We start from the raw sequence: 23,608 nt of genomic DNA, 5'->3' as shown, positions 1-23,608 counted from the left end.
CTATATTTTGTATAGTAAGAATAGTTAATATTGTATCTATCATTTGAGCACTTGTATAATACACTTAAAAATTTTACAGGTCTCTAAAACTTGTTCATGTTGTTTTATGAAATTTTAGGTCTGTTGGTTAGTAACTCTCCATTCCCACTCCCCAGCTCTTGACAATCACTATTTCACTCTTTGATTCTATGAAATTTCACTACTTTAGGTACCTCATATAAGGGGAGTCATAAAGTATTTGTCATGCTTGATATGATTTTAGTTTTCTTAAATTTATTAAGGTGTGTTTGGGTGACTTGTGATCCATGCAGAAAAAGTTTTGCGTGTGCTTGAGAATGACATATATTCTGCTGCTGTTGGGTTAAATGTTCATCTATTTTGTCTATAATGTTCAAGTCCTGCGTTTACTTTTTGATCTTTTGTTTGGATGTTGCATTTATTATTGAAAGTAAGCTGTTAAGGTCTTTTACTGTCTGTATTGCTATTTATTTCTTCATTCAGTTGTCAGTGTTTGATTTATACATTTAGGTGCTCTGATGTTGAGTGCATATATGTTTAAAATTGTTACATCTTTCTATATGTTGCTCCTTTTATCATTATAGAATGTCTTTCTTTGTCTCTTGTGACAGTTTTTGAATTAACTGATTTTGCTTTGTCTCTTATATTGTTTTTTATCATAGTGAATCTATCCAAATGTTCAGGCTGAACCCGGGTCACTCCTTAGGTTTTGCTGATCATCAGTTTCTTGCCATTTTTTAAATCTGGTTCCTCCTCTGATTCTATTATTATTTACTTAAGGATCTTTTATAATTTCTTATCTGGATTATTGGAATATTCTTCTGACTAGTCTTTCTATTGTCAGTCTTGAACCCTGTTGATCTATATTCCCTACTGTTTCTATTCATCTTTCTAAACCCATTCCTCAGGTTTTCTTAATGTCTTCTAGTTGCCTTAGTATGGTATATGTTCCTTTAGTGTGGTACAGTAGACCCTCTGCTTTCCTCTTCAGTTATATCTGAAGCTTTTTTTTTCTACCCTCATACTTCATGACTAGGCCTATGAAGCATCCCAGCTTCCAGCTTTTTTTCTTGTCTTTCCTCCTTTTTTCTCTTTGCTTACATGGCTATTTACTGTCAATGGGAGTAAATACTTACTGTTTGAAGTCCTTAGCTGGAATTCCATGTATTATTTTCCCAGAACTTTGTAACAGATTACCAAAAACTAGATGACTTACGACAACAAGAATTTGTCTTTGCTCCATTATGGAAGTTAGAAATCTAAATTCAGGGTGTTAGTATTTTTCATGGTTCTAGAGGAGACTCCTGTTTTGCTGTTTCTAAGCTCAGGAATCTGCCAGCAATCTTTGTCATTCCTAAGTTTATAGATACATCACTCTAATCTTTGCCTTTCTCAGGTCTTCACAAGGTCTTCTTCCATGTTTGTCTTTGTCCAGATTTCTAGTATGACCTTATCTTAATTTGATTATATCAGCAAAGATCTTATTTCTAAATGAGGTCACATTTATGGGTATCAGGAGTTAGGTCTCTGTATTAGTCAGGGTTCTCTAGAGGAACAGAATCAACAGGAAGTATAATCATAAAAGGGGGATTTATTAGGTTGGTTGTCTTATGTGACCAGAAGCTGGATAGTCCACAATGGCTGTATACAGGCTGGAGAGCTGGGAAAACGAGTGGTTGCACAGTCCAAGAGGTTGAAGCCCCAGAACAAGAGGAATCAATGGTGCTACCCTAGTCCTAAACTGAAGGCTTCTGGAGAATCACTGGCAGAGTCTGCTTTGGAAGAGTGAAGGAGTGAGAGTTTGATATACTCAGATGATCACAGCAGCAATCAAGAACCAGTTCAAGAAGAATTGAGCTAGCGTCTGCTGCTGCTTCCTTGTTCTTCCAACTTTTATTCTGTCCAAGCCCTCATCCTATTTGATGGTGCTGCCACGCTTAGGGAGGATCTCCACTTCAATTGGCTATCCCTCATTGTCACACCCAAAAGCCCCTTAATCACCAGCCCTTCTTAATCCAATCAAGTTGAGGATTCAAATTAACCATTGCAGTCTCTAACATATCTTTATAGGGGATACAGTTGCACTCATAACACTGTGTATGAAACCTTTTCTTATTCTGCTGTTACTTCCAAGGAGAATTTATCTCACTGTCAGTTGTGTTCTCACTATATACCTGTGTACCTTACAAAAACATGTCATTCTTAATTGCAAACACAAATACCTCCCATGTACTGTTAATATAACCTTTTTACATTTATTGCTATTTATGCTTCTTCAGTTGGAAGCCTGAGCTAGAGTAGAGACTTTGGTAGTAGAGGTGGAGAAGTTTGTAAGATGTGTGAGAGAATTCATAGGACTTAACAGTTGATTTAATTTAAAGAGAATGAGGGAGTAGAGAGAGTAAACAAGGATGACTTTGAGATTGAATTGACTCAAGATATTGTTGTGCTCCTAGAAGAAATAAAAAATATAGGAGAACAGATACTTAAATTAGTTTTGCACATACTGAATTTAAAGTATATAAGTAGGGGCTGGGCTGTGGCTCAGCAGTAGGACACTTGCCTGGCATGTGTGAGGCACTGGGTTTGATTCTCAGCACTGTGTATTAATAAATAAAGGTCTATCAACAACTAAAAAATAAAGTATATAAATAAACACTTTTTCTGCATGGGAACTCTTTTTTTTTTTGGTGGTGGTGGGGTAGTTTGCCTAATATGTGAATTGAAAAAATAAAGATCATGTTAAATCCCTTAAAGTGAATGACTTTAAACTGTCTGTAATAATCATAAATTAAAAAACCCTAATTGTTAAGTACAGTTGTTACAGTTCTGCTTCCTTGCTTAATGTTCTTTGTTTAAGTATTTGTATAGTGCTAGATGTCAGTCATTCTTTTTAATAGAAACATGTTCACATGAAATAAAATGAATTCTAGTTTCTTCTAAGAAGATTGCTGCATTATTAAAAAATAAGTTTGTTTTATGCTTGCAATAAATAAAGTATCAGGATGTGCTGTAGGATTGCTGTTGGTTGCTAAGTGTATTCCATAGCATATATAAATTTCTGTTTTAGACTCGTGAACAGGAAGAATTGGAGGAAGCTTTAGAGGTAGAACGGCAGGAAAATGAACAAAGAAGACTATTTATACAAAAAGAAGAACAACTGCAGCAGATTCTAAAAAGGAAAAATAAGCAGGCTTTTTTAGATGAACTGGTATGTATTAATATTACTTGTGATTAAAAAAATTAGTCTTCAGGATATACCTTTATTATTTATTGTGTTGGATAATGACATTTAAATGGCATTTCCACAGTGTGCTGTGGTTTACATTTAGTTTAGGTGATTATTTGTTGATATCATTAAGTCTATTGCTGAATAAGAAATTATACTCTCCCCCAAATTAAAAAGAAAAACCAAATAAACCACTATCAACAGAATAACATTCTTTTATACTCATATTTCTGTGGGACGAGAATTCAAATGGGTCTCTGGGGCTGTTCTCCTCCCATGTATTCTCAGGGCACCTCCCTAGGTGGTTTTTATAGCTGTGTAGTTGGGACTATAGGAGGGAATATTCTAAGAATAAAGAAGTAGAGGCTGGTAATGTATTAAGAAGTAGAAGCGGGAGCTGAGGTCGTGGCTAAGCGGTAGAGTGCTCGCCTAGCATGTGCGAGGCCCTGGGTTCGATCCTCAGCGCCACATAAAAATAAATAAATAAAATAAAGATATTGTACCCATCTACAACTAAAAAATAAGTATATGTAAAAAAAGAAGTAGAAGCTATTAATGTATTAAGACTTGGGTTGAGAAATTTGTGCAGGATCAATTTCATCATATTTATTAGTGAAAGAGCCCATTCAGTTTCAGGAGGAAGGGATATAGATCTTACTTCTGGTGGGAGGATTATGGCCATCTTTAATCTACATAGTATGTGCTTGGAAAAAAAATTCTCAAAATTGAATGTTGTGGCTTTGTGCTAAGGTTTATAATAACTCTGGTTACTCTGATATAACTTGATTTCATATTTTATATGAGAAAACAATATTTTTGGAAGAAGTGTTGTTACAATATTGGTGTTTTCTAGCAATCAGCTCCGTAAGTAATTGTTGTTATAATAGCAATAATTAGTAAAGTTTGTGATGTGTTTTATAGATTTGATACTGTATTATAACTCTGATGCTTATAATCCTGTATAATATTGATAACATCCCAAACTAGAAGACCTTCCTCTCTAGGAAAGTCTTTTTATATTCTTCCCTTCCCATTTTTGTCCACATAATGAGTTATTTATTCAGTGTTAATACACTTATCACATCTAATTGATATGTTGTTATTCTCTGGTGAGATAAATATATATGCATATATTGTTACATTGTGCTTTTGTCCCCAAAAGCATCTAATCCAGTTAATCAGGAATAAAAAGAGAAAGTAAAATTACTTAATTTTAGAAATAGATAAGAAAGGAAAAATAAGAGATTAATGAGGTTTAGACAGAAAATGTTTATCATAAAATCCTATCTAATTTCTGTGAGTGGAATGTGAATATTATTATGAAAATGAGGGCAGAAGCATATAAAATAGAATAATGGTGTTTTCCCTAGCAACTTTCATTAGTTCTTTCTTAAAGTTATTAAGTGGAAAGTATGGCTTTAGAAGCTGAAATGATACCTGTTGTGTTTTGCATTTTTGTAGATGTGTTTGGTAAGAAATTGAAAATTTTAAAGGATGAATTAGTAAATATCAATTTTTATAGTTATTTTATTGAAAGATTCTTCCCCAATCATGTTATACAAAGAGGGAAACACTTTTTTGGGGAATAATGCTTGTCTTTATAGATAGTTGAATTAATACCAAGTATAGAAATTTGAGATTACATGAAAATATACTTTTAGTATTTTATGTCTGATTAATAGAAAGGGTTTTCAGATTTCATTTTGAAGTTAGCTAGCTTTGCATAGCAATCATTCTTGCATATTTTTTTGTCCTTAAAAGTACTAAAGTTTGCTGCCTCATTGAGCTGCTGTTGGCATGAAGCTCCCCTTTAATTCAGTGAGGCATGAAGTATGATGTGAAACTGCCAATGTACATTGTATATAATCTGGAGTTAATATTGGTTTTTGTGAGTCCTTTCCCCCACTTCCTGTTTTCTTCACCTGCAAGTCATTACCACACATACTTTGCTCACTATTTAGGTCATATAACATAGTGGTTAAATAATTCTTAGTAATTTGCTGTATTCATTAGTACAATTAATTGCAACAGATTGGTTTAGAATACCACTGTAGTTGGATTTCTGGTTTCCATTTTAAAATTTATTTTTAAAGATTCTTAATTACATTAATATTTCAATCTTTATTAATGTTTTCATTATAAATATTAACATAAATTTCTCATATCTTTTTGAACCCTATTAAATAATGTATTTCTTCTTCTGTATGTGTTTATGTGTTAGATTTTATTAAGAAAGAAAATATCTAGCATTATATTTGTAAATATATCTAGCCTTGAATCTTAGCATTATTCCATGAACCTAATTTATACAAGTACTACTTACTAAATTTTTTTTTCCTCCTGTTTTTGAGTTTAGTTCTTGTGCCAAAAGCCACTTTTTAAACTTTAAAGAGCAATGGCATTACATTATACTCTATGTGACAGGATTTTAATGTTATGGTCTTAATGTTTATGGCTTAGCATTTGCCATAATATTGGCTAAAAAGTCCATTTATTTAATACTAACTGTAAATTTAAATTTTTTTAATGGTTTGGAAAGAGATTTTTAATCAGGTCCTGTCTTATTAAATCTTTTTATATTCCCATTTGAAAATTTTGTTCAGTTTATGTCTTAAATTTTGTATGGGCTAATATTGTTGTCAAATGCAGTAGCTGATTTTTATTAGAAATATTGTTTGCCAGATGGCTTGCTTAAAGTCAGTTAAAATAATCTTTTAAAAATGGTCATTATGAAGCTTTTAATGAGTATTACAGGCAGTCTTATTAAAGTTTCTTTAAATATTAAACATTGTCCCTTCGGGCAGTTATAGGTTATGGAAACTTTCAATGCAAAATGTAATACTAAGAAGTATGAAATAACTTGAAAGATGGAATTTACATGTTATATATTCCTCAGAGTGTATATTTTTTACATAGTTTATTTTACCCTATAGATATTTTTTGTTGTCATGCATGATTCTAGTTTTAACACTCACAAAGGCTTTCATGCTTCAAGAGTTTTTAGTACTAAAGTAGAAAGAATTAAGTTAGATTTAAAGTAAATTCTATGCTTTAGTATTAAAATTAATTTTAGATACCTAGAATGTTTATTTTTATTCCTTTTATATGAATGTGAAACCAGGATTGAAGTAAACTGGCTTAATTAGCAATTTTTTTTGAAGTGAACATGTTATCTTGCTTTCATATAAATAAGTTTTGCTTTTTAGAATATATATCAGTTGTGGATGAGCATATACTTTCTAAGTTGGAGAGTAATGATTTAACTTTTTAGCTAAGATAATTTATATTTCCTCTGTTAGTTTCTACATATGAAAAGGTGGAATGGCTTTTAAAAGGCTTTTTAGGTCTTAGTCCAGTTAAAAAGTTTTTTAATTTAAAATGCTTAATGGAAATCTAAAATAGCTTCAGGGATTCATAGTCCTGTTACTACTGCATTACTAATGCCTTGTTGTAGATATTCAAGCATATTCTTCTACAGTATTTCACTAACTCCTTCATTATTGCTAAAAGTAGGTCTCAATGATTTTCTCTCTTAATAAGGATACATTTTATAAGTAAAATTTGTATACTTCCATTAACTTTTTTTTTTTTATATTGAGGATTTAATCCAGGGAAGCTTTATCACTGAGCTATTTTTTATTTAGGCTCTCACTAAGTTACTTAGGGCTTCACTAAATTGCTGAGGCTGGCCTGAAACTTGCAGTCCTCCTGCCTTAGCCTCCTGAGGTGTTGAGATTACAGGCTGTATTTACTTTTAGAAGTGTGATCCTCATGATATTCCTCTTGCAAAGCACTTCTGTTACAAAATTGTGTTATGCCAACTTTATTCTAGGATGATACTCTTGAATTAAATTGCTTGTTATTTTGAATTACTTACACACTGGAACCTTAAATAATTGCTTTTATTAGCTCCATTTGTGCCTAAAAATTATTAAGTGGTATTGTGAAACATTAATTGTAGAGTTTCTTCAAAATTAAATTCTGGGTGGTGACTATTTTAAAAATCTGTACTCCCACACCCCTACACCCCCCCCTCCTTTTTTGCAGTGCTGGGGATCAAATTTAAGGGTCTCATTCATGTTCCAAGCAGTCTATGACTAGGCTATACCTCCAACCCTATCTATAGCCCATTTTAACAATATGTTTTCATAAATAACCTTGGTATAGGAGATAAGAATGTGTACTCCATATTTGTTTACAGATATGGAATATGTGTGTGTGTGTGCATGTGCGCACACGTGTGTATGTGTGTCTGTGTTTATGTGTCACAGGGAGGGAAAAAAGATCACCTTCTCTCTAGACCTACCTCTGCATATGTTTCTTGGTTATTATTTAACTGACAAGTCAGAAAAAATTTGTATGTAACTTAGTTTAGATATTAGCTTTGCAGCACTTCAAACATGTAAGACGTCTTCATGTGTAACAGGATAAATAACAGTACGTGTAAGAATCAGTCAGAGATTTGCTTGTTTTAATTAAATATGTGTGTGTGTAGATTTGTGTACATGTTGATCATGGTTTATTATCAATATAAGATATTAAAAATGTTTATAATTTTGTTACTTAATTAAAAAAATTTAGATTTAATTTTTAAAAGTTAGTAAAGAAGAAAATAAAAATACATTTGATTGTACATACAATAGATCCATTGTGCAAAATAGAGCAAGGATCATTTCCAAACAGCCTTAGGTGAAATCTAATGGGAAACAATTTTAAATTGGTCTGAAATCACTGGTAAAAAGAATGTGTCTTAGGTAAACATCTGATCTAAGTTATAGTACTTTGTACTACTCTTTTTGTGATTAGCTTCTTTTTTTTTTAATAAATACAGTTGGTGGCTAGATGAAATATGACCCTATTATATTGTCTTTAATGTGGATTTTATAAAAATACTTGTTTGCGGGTTATTTTGATTTATGAGTCTACAACAGCCTTTTTTTATTATGGAATGTTAATATTTTCTGTAAAGTGTTCTCCAGAAAGTGAATATTTAGTCCAATATCAAATACTTACGGAAAAGGCTTACTTTAAAAGTTTTGTTCCTATTTAGCTTGTCCTTTTTAACTTTCATATTGAACTTGAACTTTTCTTATAGGAGAGTTCTGATCTCCCTGTTGCTCTGCTTTTGGCTCAGCATAAAGATAGATCCACCCAATTGGAAATGCAACTTGAGAAACCTAAACCTATAAAACCAGTGACGTTTTCTACAGGCATCAAAATGGTAAGCCTTATTTTAATTGCTTATTTAAAAGATATTTTCAGAGATTATGCTTTATAATTCAATATTAATTTCTCAGTAAACGGAAAGGTATAGATGTTTAAGAACAAGATCTGATGTAGATTAGATGTTTGCAAATATGGACATGCACATTGTAAGGAAAGTGAATATTTAGCAAGTATAAACACAGTTTTATTGAGTGTGATATTAGATTTGTATTTTTTTTTAATCTCGTAATTTAGGAAAATATTTTTTTAAAAGAAAATGCTTAGTCTCATTAAGGAAGTATTTGATGATATAGAATAGGAAAACAAATATCAATTTGTATTTCTCTGCAAACAATTCTCTCTCTCTGTCTCCCTCCCTCTCTATATAGATAGATAGATACTTTTTTAGAAGCCATTTTTAGCTTCTAGATTGTTGTAAGGATAAACTAATTTGAAATTAAAAAATATTTTAGCTATTCATTTGAAAGAAAGATTTTATTCGGTTATTTCTTTTGGAATTGTATGCTTTGTCATATTAGTTTTAATATGTATTTAACATCCAGATTTTTGAGATAGAGCTATTGTAAAATATATAACTTTTATATTAGTGAATTAATTTAAAATAGTGAGTGTCATTATAGTAGTATAAAAATGTGGCAGGATTTTGAAATTGTAGTTAAGATAGTCAACTAGTTTTGTAATACAGTAATTCTTCTTGTATTTAGTATGTCTGTACACACAAATTCTGTGTAACACTTTTAGATTTTCCTCTTTTTCTCCAAATGTTTCCTTTAAAATATAAAACTAAACCAACCAAAGCTTGTAGGTTACTAACTTTTTGTGAAATGATTATAGGGTTTAATTTAATATTATGCAGTATCAAGTTTAGAGAATAACATTTCTTATTTAATCTTGCTATGCTAAGTTATGCTCTCTGTATTTTTCTTTCTCTTGCTACCATGGTCCCATTATTATTAACTCTTGAGCATTCTTTTATATTAAGACTTACAATCATTGTATTAAAATTATCAGTTCACCTGTCTCATTATCAATCTATAAGCTTCTAGAACTGACACCTAATAAGCTTTTCATGAATCTTGGCTAGAAGCCTAGGTAATTGAGTGAGGGATGGATGAACAAATAAATAGATAATTGATTAGAATAGTACCTGAGTTTATATATTACATCAACCCTTTAGTGAATTATAATGCATATATGCTTTTTTAAAATATTTTGCTCACTGAAACTATTTTTATTAATTTCATGAGGTGGATTTTTTTTTTTTTTTGCAAATGTCTAACATCAGGAAGCAGTAAAAATAAGAGCAACAGAAAATGTAGAATAGTTTTGCCATAGTTACTGTTCTGTTAGTGAATGAGTGAAAAAATGTGTTAGATTATTAAATAAATACATTTCTTCGTCTCTTGGAAAGTATCTTGGGTACTTCTCTGTAGTCACTTAAAACCAAGTTGGCACATTCTTTTCTAGATGCACTCTGTCTGTAACTTACAACCAAACTGTGTTTTGCTTATGTTGTGGTTGCGGTCAGATTCTCTAATAAACTACATAAGAACTCATGGAATGAAGAATTGAATTTTCACTTTTTTACCCTGGCATTACAATACTCAGGCTGATAGAGTTTGCAGATTTTTTGGTTGACATTTTTCATTATATGCCTGCATTTCAAAGCTATTGTTAATACGTGCAATATTGAAATGGCTGAAGTTAGCTGAAAACATTAGTCAAGTCAATGATTTTCAGTATGCAGTCCTATGCTTAGATGACACACAAAGCTGTACATTTCAGGTACATATCCTCTGTTATAAGTTGAATGTGATTAGTGTATAGGAATCAGTATTTCAAAAACATTATCAAAATACATTTCTTTTTTAAATTGATTTTATTTTTTAAATACATAGCAGTGGAATGCATTACAATTCTTATTATACATATAGAGCACAATTTTTCATGTCACTGTTTATATATAAAGTATGTTCACATCAACTCATGTCTTCATACATGTCCTTTGGATAATAATGTCCATCACATTCCACCATCATTGCTAACCCCCTGCCCGCTCTCTTCCCCTCCCACCCCTTTGCCCTATCTAGAGTTCTATATTCCTCCCATGCTTCCCTTCCCTACCCCACTATGAGTCAGTCACCTTATATCAGAGAAAACATTTGGCATTTGTCTTTTTGGGATTGGCTAATTTCACCTAGCATTATCTTCTCCAGTGCCATCTATTTACCTGCAAATGCCATGATTTTATTCTCTTTTATTGCTGAGTAATATTCCATTGTGTATATATACCACATTTTTTAATTCATTAATCTACTGAAGGGCATCTAGTTTGGTTCCACAGTTTAGCTATTATGAATTGTGCTGCTATAAACATTGATGTGGCTGTGTCCCTGTAGTATGCTGTTTTTAAGTCCTTGGGGTCCTTGGTCTGTACTCAAAGTACATTTCTAATTAGAAATAATATTCTAATTTTTAAAGGCCAGGGGCTATTTTTCTTTGTTTGACCTCAACAGATAAGGTCACATATATCATACTTTTATCATTGAAGTTAATAATATATTGCTTCCATTTTTAACAAATGTATAGTAGCTGCTGCTATTTTCCAGTTCCCTTTCTTTTATAGTATATATAATACTGAAATAAGATCTGGCTTAATCTTAACTAGAAGATGCAATAGTTCATCTTAAGTTTTTTGTAACTCTTTAAAATAATTTTTTTTAGTTGCTAACTACAGTAGTTTGAAAATCTATATGATTCAATAGTAAGTTGGTTGTACCTCCAAAAATGTATTTCATCAATTTGTCCCCATCTCTGTTATCCTACGCTAGTTACCATCATGTCTTTCTTGGACTCCTGTGGTAATCTTCCATCTTATCTCTCTATTCTTCTTTATAATCTGTAACCTTTTTATGGTTCCCCAGATGGATTGATGATGGTAAATAAACAATGAAAATATGAAAACATCACCTCCTTAATGTATTTCATTGCTTTTCCAATATATTTAGAATAAATTCCAGAATATTAATCAGTCACTTTCTCATCTGTAAGAAAGTGATATTTGTACCGAAAAGTGAATGGTGAAAATGAGTTAGCCAAGTAAAAATCCCAGCAGAGAAAAAGAAAAAAGCAATAGCAAAAAACTTAAGGTAAGAAACAGATGTATTAACAGGTAGTGTTAAACATTAAACTTTTCACTGTCCAGGCTAAAGCATCTTTCTCTTATCCCTACCCCTGTTATTTAATACCTTTTAACTCTTTAAAACATATATCACTATTAGAAGATATTTTATAGACACATTGTTTAATGTTTATCTCTACCATTAAATATAAACTCTGTGAACCTAGAGCAAGGTGTGTTTCTAGCACCTAGAATAGTGTCATATACATCATGGTTCTTCTTGAAGTATTTTTGGATGAGTGAATGAATCCTACATATTAGGTTCATACTGAATTTTTAGTCTGAAGATCCTGATGTACTTTTCTTTATTCTGTTTGAGATGATGTAGCAAATGTATTTATTTGTGTATATTGAACTGCCTTTATATCCCTGGAATAAATTCAGATATGCTATTGGATTCAGTTTGCCAGTATATATATATTTTTTAAAATTTGCCTCTATATTCATGAGGGATATTAGTATGTAATTTCCCTTTTTGTGTCTTTGTCTGGTTTTGGCATCAGGGTAATATTGGTTTTATAGAATGGTTTGGAAAAATTCCTCTTTTTTTTTTTTTTTGAAAGAGAGAGAGAATGAATTTTTTTTGTAGATGGACACAACACAATGCCTTTATTTTTATGTGGTGCTAAGAATCGAACCTGGGTCCCTCCTGTGCTAAGCGAGCACTCTACCGCTGAGCCACAATCCCAGCCCCTCTTTTTTTTTTTTTAACACTTTTTTTTTTTAATAGTTTGAAAAGAATTGGTATACATTTGTCTTTAAAATTTTGTTAGAAATAGTAAGGAAGCCACCCAGTCCTGGGATATTCTTTTTTGAAATTTTATTAGGGATTTGATTTTATTGCTCATTAGTACTCTGTTTAGGTTTTTCTATTCATTGTTGGTTTTGGACACTGTAAGTTGGCAGGCTCTATGGAGGGCTCTCCCGGAGGCCAGGACTACCACCTAAGTAGCCATTGGGCTAATTACAAGTACACTGGAGCAAGTTGGGCCTACCATTTCTTTGCTAAATTTTCTAGAAGGTTGCCTGGCCACCTGTTGGACTGAGTGCAGGTGAATGTAGGTTGCCAACTGTCTTGTTTTCCCTTTTGTGCAATTATTCCTATTCCCTGAGGGGATCAGATGCTGTTTGGATTTTTAAGCTAAGATTTTTTTGCTGATTTTAGCCTTCAAGCATTTGGGGTTTTGGTATTGTAACTATTGACATTAGCTTGCTAGAACACAGGTAGAATACAATGGAAATATACCATGACTAGCCCCCAAGTTGACACAAACTCTAGCAGTCAGTCTGGTTTTAAAATGGCACCCAGTTGGGGTTGGGTGGTAGAGCATTTGCTTAGCATGTTTGAGGCATGGGTTTGATTCTCAGCACTGCATATAAGTAAGTAAAATAAAGGTCCATTGACAACTAACTAACTAACTAACTAAATAAAAGGCATAGAGCCATGGCAACTTGGTTATGGGGGTTGGGAGAGAGTATAACATGGACTTCTACTCTATGGCTGATGAATTCCATGCTACTCTTCACGTTTTGTTTGGGGACTCTAGGGACTGCAGAAGTCTCTTGAATAGTTGTCTCCATTAGCAATGAGGATTATACAGGATATATTTAGAAGGCTTATGTGGTTGTAAGCCAGTCTGGGTTGGGAAGCAAATATGGAAGAGATAGGGTGCTTTACTCTTTTCTCTATGGTGTTACCTTAGGTTTTTGATCCCCATAGGGATCTTGGTACTTCCCCTTCCGTTTTCCAGCATAGTTCCCTGTATTCTGTCAAAATTGGTTTGTTTATTCTTTGAGGGAATCAAAAAAGGAACATCCTATTTGGGACATCTAACTGATGTATTAGTACTTATTTTGACTCTGTTTTAATTCATATTAAATTATTGTAAATAATGTGATACTGTTATTCATTTTATTCCTTTTCCCCTCCCATAGTCTTTTGTTTTGTGAAATATAGTCACAATCTCTACAAAGTTTTTTAAATATGTACAATTGGTAGATAACCTATAAGACTCTTATGTTCTGTTAGTGCCCTCTCTCTTTGTAGCATTTTTCTGCCCTGGAAGCCCTTCTAACTTTTACTGAGAGAGCTTCTGGCACCTCCTATTAGGCTTCATCTTCAATGGTAGAGCCAAGAATATATTGCTGTTTCCTTCTCTTCCTGCTTATCAGAGCCTTTTCCAGGTGATGCCATGAGAGTTTAGAGCTTTTACTCAGCCCATAAGTTGGTTTCTTAGATTGGTCTAGGGTTCATAACTCCTATGGTATTGAGTTCAAAGAGGTTAAAGTACCTTACAAGGGCTGAGGGCTTTCATCTATATTATAATTTTAAAAGATTGTGTGGGTTAGCTAAGTATTAATATGACTCCTGTAGTCTAGAATTTAAAGTGATGGGCTTTTTATGAACATAAAGAAGACCATCTATAATCTCTGTAAAGTTGGGAAATTCCTGTAGGATCTCTACAATGTTCCTTCTTTCATTCCTGATAGTGGTAATTTATATCTTCTCATTTTTTTTTTTTTTATCTCTTATAAGTCTGGGTTGAGGTTTGTAAGTTTTATTGATCTAATCAGAGGGCCAGTTCTTGTTCATCATTTTTTTATTTTCTGTTTTCCATTCCACTGATAATACCTCTTTTATTATTTCCTTCATTTTTCTTAATTGGGGTTAGTTTGCTGTACTTTTCTAATTTTTAAAAGTATAAGTGCAGATTATTGATTTGTTAACTTTCTGATTTCATAGAATTATAGACATATAATAAGAATTTTCTTTAAAGCATTTCTTTAGCTGCTTCTCACAAGTTTTGACATGTTATTGCTGTAATTTGAGTCCTCTGAGACACAGATGCCACAATGGAGTTAAATGTGCAAAAAAATTTTTTTTTGCTGTTTAGCTTTTTGAGTTCTTTATATATCCTAGAGATTAGTGCTCTTTCTGATGTATGAGGAGTAAAGATTTGCTCCCATGATGTAGGCTCTCTGTTCACCTCACAGACTGTTTCTTTTGCTGAGAAGAAACTTTTTAGTTTGAGTCCATCACATTTATTGATTCTTGATTTTAATTCTTGTGCCAAAGGAGTCTTATTAAGGAATTTGGGCCTAATCCCACATGATGAAGATTAGGGCCTACTTTTTCTTCTATTGGATGTAGGGTTTCTGGTTTTATTCCTAGGTCCTTGATGTCCTTGATCCATTTTGAGTTGAGTTTTGTGCATGGTGAAAGATAGGGGTTTAATTTCATTTTTTTGCATATGGATTTCCAGTTTTCCCAGCACCATTTGTTGAAGAGGCTATCTTTTCTCCAATGCATGTTTTTGGCACCTTTGTCTAATATAAGATAATGTAATTTTGTGGGTTAGTCTCTGTGTCCTCTATTCTGTACCATTGGTCTACCAGTCTGTTTTGGTGCCGATACCATGCTGTTTTTGTTACTATTGCTCTGTAATATAGTTTAAGGTCTGGTATATTGATGCCACCTGCTTCACTCTTCCTGCTAAGGATTGCTTTAGCTATCCTGGGTCTCTTATTTTTCCAGATGAATTTCATGATTGCTTTTTCTATTTCTACGAGAAATGCCATTGGGATTTTGATCAGAATTGCATTAAATCTGTATAGTGCTTTTGGTAGTATGATCATTTTGATAATATTAATCCTGCCTATCCAAGAGTAAGGTCCATCTTTCCATCTTCTAAGGTCTTCTGTGATTTCTTTAGGGTTCTGTAATTTTCATTCTATAGATCTTTCACCTCTTTCATTAAGTTGATTCCCAAGTATTTTATTTTTTAGGCTATTGAGAATGGGGTAGTTTTCCTTATTCCCTTTCTGAGGATTTATCAGTGATATACAGAAATGCCTTTGATTTATGAGTATTGATTTTATATTCTGCTACTTTGCTGAATTCATTTACTAGTTCTAGAAGTTTTCTGGTGGAAATTTTAGGGTCTTCTAGGTATAGAATCATATATCATCAGCAAATAGTGCCAATTTGAGTTCTTTTTTTCCTATGTGTATCCCTTTAATTTCTTTCATCTGTCTAATTGCTCTGGCTAGTGTTTCAAGAACTATGTTAAATAGAAGTGGTGAAAGAGAGCATCCCTGTCTTGTTCCAGTTTTTAGAGGGAATGCTTTCAATTTTTCTCCATTTAGAATGATGTTGGCCTGGGGCTTAGCATAGATAGCCTTTATGATATTGAGATATATTCCTGTTATCTCTAATTTTTCTAGTGTTTTGATCATAAAGGGGTGCTGTATTTTGTCAAATGCTTTTTCTGCACCTATTGAGATGATCATATGATTCTTATCTTTAAGCGTCTATTGATGTGATAAAGTTGTGAATTACATTTATTGATTACTGTATGTTGAACTAACCTTGCAACCCTGGGATGAATCCCACTTGATCGTGGTGCATGATTTTTTGGATATGTTTTTGTATTTGATTTGCTAGAATTTTATTGAGAATTTTTGCATCTATGTTCATTAGAGACATTGGCCTGAAGGTTTCTTTTTTTGATGTGTCTTTGCCTGGTTTTGGAATCAGGGTGATATTGGCCTCATAGAATGAGTTTGGAAGTGCTGCCTCTTTTTTTAATTTTCTGAAATAAATTGAAGAGCATTGGTATTAGTTCTTTTAAAGGTTTTGTAGAACTTGGCTGTATATCCATCTGCACCTGGGCCTTTCTTGCTTGATAGACTTTTGATGGCGTCCGCTATTTCATCACTTGAAATTGATCTGTTTAAATTGTGTCTATCATCCTGATTCAATTTGGGCAAATTATATAACTCTAGAAATTTGTAATGCCTTCTATATTTTGTACTTTATTGGAGTACAAATTTTCAAAATAATTTCTAATTATTTTCTGTGTTTCTGTAGTGTCTGTTGTGATATTTCATCTTTTTCATCTAGTATGTTATTTTCCTTCTCTTCGTTAGCATGACTAAGGGTCTGTCAATTTTGTTTATTTTTTTCCAAGAACCAACTTTTTATTCTGTCAATTTTTTCAGTTGTTTCTTTTGTTTCAATTTCATTGATTTCAGCTCTGATTTTAATTATTTCCTGTCTTTTGCTGCTTTTGGTGTTGATTTGTTCTTTTTCTAGGGCTTTGAGATGTAATGTTAAGTCATTTATTTATTGACTTTTTTCTTCTTTTAAGACATGAATTCCATGCAGTGAACTTTCCTCTTAGAACTGCTTTTATAGTGTCCCAGAGATTTCGATATGTTGTATCTGTGTTCTCATTCACTTGTAAAATTTTTAAATCTCCTCCTTGATGTCTTCTGCAACCCATTGTTCATTCAGGAACATATTATTTAGTCTCCAGGTGTTGGAGTGGATTTTATTTCTTATTTTATCATTGATTTCTAATTTCATTCCTTTATGATCTGATAGAATGCAAGGTAGTATCTCTACTCTTTTATATTTGCTAAGAGTTACTTTGTGGCATAATTTACGGTCTGTTTTAAAGAAGGATCCATGTGCTGCTGAGAAGAAAGTGTCTTCTCTCATTGAAGGATGAAAAATTCTATATATGTCAATTAAGTCTAAATTATTGATTGTATTATTGAATTCTATAGTTTCTTTGTTCAGCTTTTGTTTGGAAGATCTATCTAGTGATGAAAGAGGTGCGTTAAAATCACTCAAAAATTACTCAAAATCACTCAAAATTATTGTGTTGCAATCTATTTGACTGTTGAACTTGAAAAGAGTTTGTTTGATGAACGTAGATGCTCCATTGTTTGGGGCATATATATTTATAATTGTTAAGTCTTGTTGGTGTATGGTTCCCTTGAGCAGTATGCAGTGTCCTTCTTTATCCTTTTTGGTTGACTTTAGCTTGAAGTCTACTTTATTTGATATGATGATGGAATCCCCTGCTTTTTTCTTCAGTCCATGTGAGTGGTATGATTTTTCCCAACCCTTCACCTTCAGTCTATGGATGTCTTTTCCTATGAGTTGAGTCTCTTGAAGGCAGCATATTGTTAGGACTTTTTTTTTTTAAATCCAATCTGCTTGTCTGTCTTTTGATTGGTGAGTTTAGGCCATTAATATTCCATGTTATTATTGTGGCATCATTTTTATTTCCAGCCATTTTTGTTTATTTTTGGTATTTAACGTGACTTGGTTTCTCCTCTGATTAGGTTTTCATTTAGTGTAATACCTCCCTCTGCTTATTTTTATCATTGTTTTTCATTTCCTCCTCTTGGAATATTTTGCTGAGGACATTCTGTAGTGCAGGCTTTCGCGTTGTAAATTCTTTTAACTTTTGTTTATCATGGAAGGTTTTTATTTCATCCTCAAATATAAAGCTTAGGTTTTCTGGATATAAGATTCTTGGTTGGCATCCATTGTCTTTCAGAGCTTAGCATATATTGTTCCATGATCTCGTGGCTTTGAGGGTCTGTCTTGAAAAATCTACTGAGATATGAATTGACCTCCCCCTATATGCGATCTTCATTCTTCTCTTGTGCAGCTTTTAAGAGTCTGTCGTTATTCTTTATGCTATTATAATGTGCTTTGGTGTACATCTGTTGTAATTTTTTTACATTTGGTGTCCTGTAGTTGGTTTTCCAATTTGTTCTTCATGCTTGGAAAATTTTCTGATATTATCTCATTGAAGAGATTGTGGATTCTTTTGGTTTGTAATTCTGTGCCTTCCTCTATCCCAGTAACTCTTAGATTTGTTCTTTTGATGCTGCCCCATAATTCTTGGATGTCCTCTTCATGATTTCTTACTATCTTCACTGTGTGATCAACTTTATTTTCCAGATTTATACTTTGTCTTCATTATCTTTCTTTCTTCCAAGTGATCTAGTCTGTTAGTTATGCTTTCTATTGAATTTTTTATTTAATTTATTATATCCTTCATTATAAGGATTTCTGACTTTTTTTTCCCAGAGTTTCTATCCCTTTGTTGAAGTAACCTTTTGCTCTCTTATCTCTTTGTTGGAATGATGAATTTTTACCTGTATTTGCTCATTTAGGTCATTCTTTAATTCACAGATCATTTTAATTATGAACCTTTTGAACTCTTTCTCTGACATTTTATCAACTTTGCTGTCTATGGGTTCTGTTATTATAGTATCCTGGTTTGGGGCACATTCTTCCCTTGTTTTTTCATGTTGTCCATGTGTCTTCCTTTTTTTTCACCGGGAGTCTGAAATATTACAGTTTCTACCCTACATTCTTGTACCTGTGCAGATTATCTGTTCCTCACGTTGATGTTGGGCATACATATCGTGCTCTTGTCCCTCAATGTATGCTACTGCATCCAAAGGTGGTGGCGGCAATAGCCGAGGTAACCAGAGATAATAGTTGAGGTGTCCCAACATGGAAGCAATGTCTTACAGAGATGGGGCTGAAAGGGTGGGCCTCACACTCTCTTTGGGATGCCTGCTCTGAGATGTAGCTGCTTCTAGGCCCTGTCTCTTGTCAAAAAGTTAGGGGCTACTTCTTGGTAGAAAGTTACGATGATGACATCATCTTGATGCTTTTTTTTTTTCCTTCTCTATCTTGAACATGAGAAACATATTTATTCTAGCTATGCTAATATTGTTGTCTACTACTTTCACCATCTTTGTCATCTCTAGGTCAACTTCCGTTAACTAAATTTTGTTCTCCTGTTCTTGGGTCATGTATTTCTGCACTAGAAACTTCTTTATCTCAGCAGTGTTTTAAAGTTTTCAGTGGTTGGTCTTACTGTCAAATCTGTTCCTAAATATTTTATGTTTTACAACATAAACTTTAAGTGTCTTAAAGGAATACCTTATTTCAAATTTTATTTCCCAATGCCTACTTTTAGTACATATACCTAGATTCAATTAGCTGGTATTTTTATTAAGGATTTTTATGTCTATATTCATGACAGTTATTGATCTGTAGGTTTGTTTGCATATAAAGATGTCTTTGTTTGGCTGTAAGATGAGGATAATACTGGTAATGTTTTTACCAGTAATGGTAGAAATGGTGTTTTTCAGGATATTTGGTGTCAATTGGAAGTAGAGTCCCCTACCCTATTTTGAAAGCATTTGTATGAAATTGGAGTTATTTTTTCCATGTATGTTTTATAGGATTCACTAGTGAAACCATATGGAACTGTAATTTATTTATATGTAGATTTTTTTAGAAATATATGTATTTTTAGTTGGAGACAGACACAATACCTTTATTTTATTTATTTTTATGTGGTGCTCAAGATTGAACCCAGTGTCTCACATGTGCTAGGCAAGCACTCTACCACTGAGCTATAACCCCATTCCCTATATGTAGATTTTAATAAACTCAATTTTAAAAAGTGATATAAGCTATGCAGTATTATTTATCTTTTTGGTAAATTGTAGTTTTCAAAAAATTTGAGATTTTATCTAAGGTATCATTTATTGACATAAAGTTTGTTATATTTCCTCAAAATTCTTTGAATGATTATCAAGAATTTTAGTGATAGTACTTTTAAAATTTCTGATATTTTCTCTTCTTTTTTGGTTAGTCTAGTTCGATGCATATTAGCTTATACTAATTGTGTACCATTCATATATAGATTCTTTGATCCAGTATAGCTTCATTTCTTCTTCTCTCCTGAGTGCTATTATTGTCATATATATTATATGTTGTAAGATCAACCACACAGTTTTATAATTTTTCCAGTTAAACTTAGTTAATAGGAGAGAAGTGTTTTCATTTAATGTTTTATATATTTATCTATGTAATTACCATTTTAGTGCTCTTTTTTTCTTTGAAAGAACTTGAATTACTGCCTGTTGTTATTTCCTTTTAGCCTGAAGTATTCCTTTAATATTTTTACAAAAAATTTTTAAAAATTTATCTTAAATTATTATTATTATCATTATTTTAAATTTTAATAGCATATTTAATTTAACCCAATAAATCCCAAATATAATTTCAGCTTGTAATCAAATAAGTATTATTAAAAATACTCCGGAATTGTGACTTGGTTCTTTTTAAAATTATGTCTCATTATTGATATTCTATATTTGATAAGTCATTTTAATCAGACTTAGATTTAATTATTTAAAAATTGTTTCCTTTAGTTCTTTTTAAAATTTGTTTTAATTAGTTATACATGACATTAGATGCACTTACATACTTTGATATATCATACATAGATCAGATATAATTTCTCATTTTTTTGATTATACATATTGTAGAATCACATTGGTCATACAGTCACATTCATTCATCAGTAATAATGTCTGTTTCATTCTACCATCTTTCTTATCCCCACATTCCCTGCCTTCCCCCCCTTTCACTTCCCTTTACCTAATCTAAGGTAACATTATTATTATTATTTTCCTTACAATTCTTAATACACATAAATACCACACTTTTTGTATTTCTGTTTATATATAAAGTATGTTGACACCCAATTCAAGTCTTCATATGTGTACTTTGTATAATGATGTCCATTCACATTCCACCATGCTTGTTTCTCCCCTACCCGCTCCTTTTCCCTCCCAACCCTCTTCCCTATCTTGAATTTATCTATTCTTCCCATGTTCCCTCTCCCAATCCCACTATGAGTCAATCTCCCTATATCAGAGAAAACATTTGATATTTGTGTTTTGGGGATTGGCTGACACTTAGCATTATCTTCTCCAACACCATCCATTTACCTGCAAATGCCATGTTTTTTTTCTTTTTTAATGCTGAGTAAAATTCCATTGTGTATATATGCCACATTTTTTTAATCCATTCATCCACTGAAGGACCTCTAGGTTGGCTCCACAGTTTAGCTATTGTGAATTGTGCCTGCTATAAACATTGATGTGGTTGTGTCCCTGTAGTATGCTGTTTTTAAGTCCTTTGAGTATAGTCTGAGGAGAGGAATAGCTGGATCAAATGGTGGTTCCATACCTAGTTTTCCAAGGAATCTCCATACTGCTTTCCAAATTGGCTGCACCAATTTGCAGTCCCACCAGCAATGTATGAGAGTACCTGTTTCCCCACATCCTTGCCAACACTTATTGTTATTTGTCTTCATAATAGCTGCTTTTCTGACTGGAGTGAGATGATATCTTAGAGTGGTTTTGATTTGTATTTTTCTGATTGCTAGAGATGATGAGCATTTTTTCATTTATTTATTGAATGATTGTATATCCTCTTCTGAGAAGTGTCTGTTCAGGTCCTTGGCCCATTTGTTGATTGGGTCATTTTTTTTTTTTTGGTGGTTAGCTTTTTGAGTTCTTTATATATCCTAGAGATTAGTGCTCTATCTGATGTGTGAGGGGTAAAAATTTGCTCCCAGGATGTAGGCTCTCTGTTCACCTCACAGATTATTTCTTTTGCTGAGAAGAAACTTTTTAGTTTGAGTCCCAAAATCTTTTCTAGATAAACAAAGAAACATTAAAAATATTTTTAATAAAACAATATATTTTTAATGTTTCTTTGTTTATCTAGAAAAGTTTTTATTTTGCCTCAGGTTTGAAGAATAACTAGTTTTATGTTTTTCTTTTACCACTTTGTATATATCATTTTACTACCTTCTGACTTACATGACATCTTTTTTTCTCCTCCTCCTCCTATTTATTTATTTATCAATGAATGAATGAATGAATGATGGTGCTAGAGACTGAACTTAGGGCCTTGCTTGTGCTAAGCACTCTACAACTGAGCTACAACCCCAGTCCCTTTTTATTTCAAGATAGGGTCTATCTTAATTACCCAGGCTGAACCCAAACTTGCCATAGCTTCTAGAGTAGCTTTTTTTTTTTTTTTTTTTTTTTTTTTGGTGAAACATAACTTCTCCATTGCTTATTTCAAGTTTTTCTTTTTGTATTTGTCTTTTTACAATTTAAGGGTCCATAGGTTTTCAACTTTTGTGATTTTTTTTTCACCCTTTTTGGGCTTTAGTATAAATAAGTAATTTTAGGTTTTTATGTTTAAAAATACTTTTAGCCTAAAGTCAGTTTTTATGGTAGGATGCCTTTTCCTTCAGCCTTCATAGCTTAAGAAGGGATTACTTAAGCATCTTTTCTAGTGAAGGAATGATAATATTCTGATAATTTTTTTGTTTTAGTTTATTTGTTGGTTTATACTGTTGTTTTCATTTTTCCCTTCCTGCCTAATGGATACACCTATATCCATACCTATTTTCTATATGTGCCATATAAAACATAAAACTTATAGCAATCAAAGGTCTTTTTCTTCTCCCTCTCCTTCCTCCCCTGCTTCCTTGCCTCTCCCTCTCACCCACCCACTTCCTCCTCTTTCTCCTCCTTCTGAGATACGTCCCCACTCCTTTTATTTTATTTTGAGACAGGACCTTCCTAAAGTTGCCCAGGCTGGCCTAGAACTTATGATTCTCTGCCTCAGTTTCCTGAGTACCTAGGATTGTAGGCATGAGCCACTGTGCTGTCCTCAATGATTACATGATTTTAATTAAATGTGTTTTTTTAATGAATACTGAATGATAATCTTTAAGACTAGTAGAAGATACCATAGCATAGTTAATGTTTATGTTAAGACACGTGTGAGTCTCTTTAGGAGTGCATGTTGATAAATGTTTGACTCTGGACTATGTCATTGCCAAGTAATAGCTACAACTAGAATTCCCAGCTGGATATCTAATTTTGCAGCCTTATTCTTTTAAAAGTGTTACTATAAGCAATAGATATAAAGAAGGCAGTAGATATAAAGAAGGTGAGTAGCACCAGAAAGAGAGAATAGGAGGAAGGGGGAAAGAAACAGATGGTTATGAAATAAAGTAATAAGAAATTTCTTAAACATTGTTTGTTTTGGATAGTTTTCTTGTGAAGCACATGGAAATACTTTGCACATTTAAGAAGTACTGGCTTCTTACATGCTATTTTGGAGAAACAGCAAATCATTCATGTTATATAAACACAATTAGATTGTTTTGTTGGAATTTTTCATTTCTGGGGCTTACTTTTTCATAAGATAAATAACAGCTCCTTTCAAATAATTTTTGATAATATAAATTTAA

At 32.5% G+C, this 23,608-nt stretch overlaps 1 protein-coding gene across 1 annotated transcript in view; it reads left to right on the top strand.

The window, feature by feature from the left end:
- The window catches only part of Mnat1 (MNAT1 component of CDK activating kinase), a 224,039-nt gene that overhangs the window by 78,448 nt on the left and 121,983 nt on the right, over positions 1-23,608 (top strand). Inside the window, exons 5-6 of the mRNA XM_071607994.1 lie at positions 3,089-3,229; positions 8,343-8,468. Of these exons, the coding sequence (XP_071464095.1) occupies positions 3,089-3,229; positions 8,343-8,468 (267 nt within the window). The remainder of the gene's footprint in view (positions 1-3,088; positions 3,230-8,342; positions 8,469-23,608) is intronic.

The sequence above is a fragment of the Marmota flaviventris genome, chromosome 2 (genome assembly GCF_047511675.1).
Source record: "Marmota flaviventris isolate mMarFla1 chromosome 2, mMarFla1.hap1, whole genome shotgun sequence".
NCBI lineage: Eukaryota > Metazoa > Chordata > Mammalia > Rodentia > Sciuridae > Marmota > Marmota flaviventris.
This window is presented reverse-complemented; position numbering and strand designations above follow the sequence as displayed.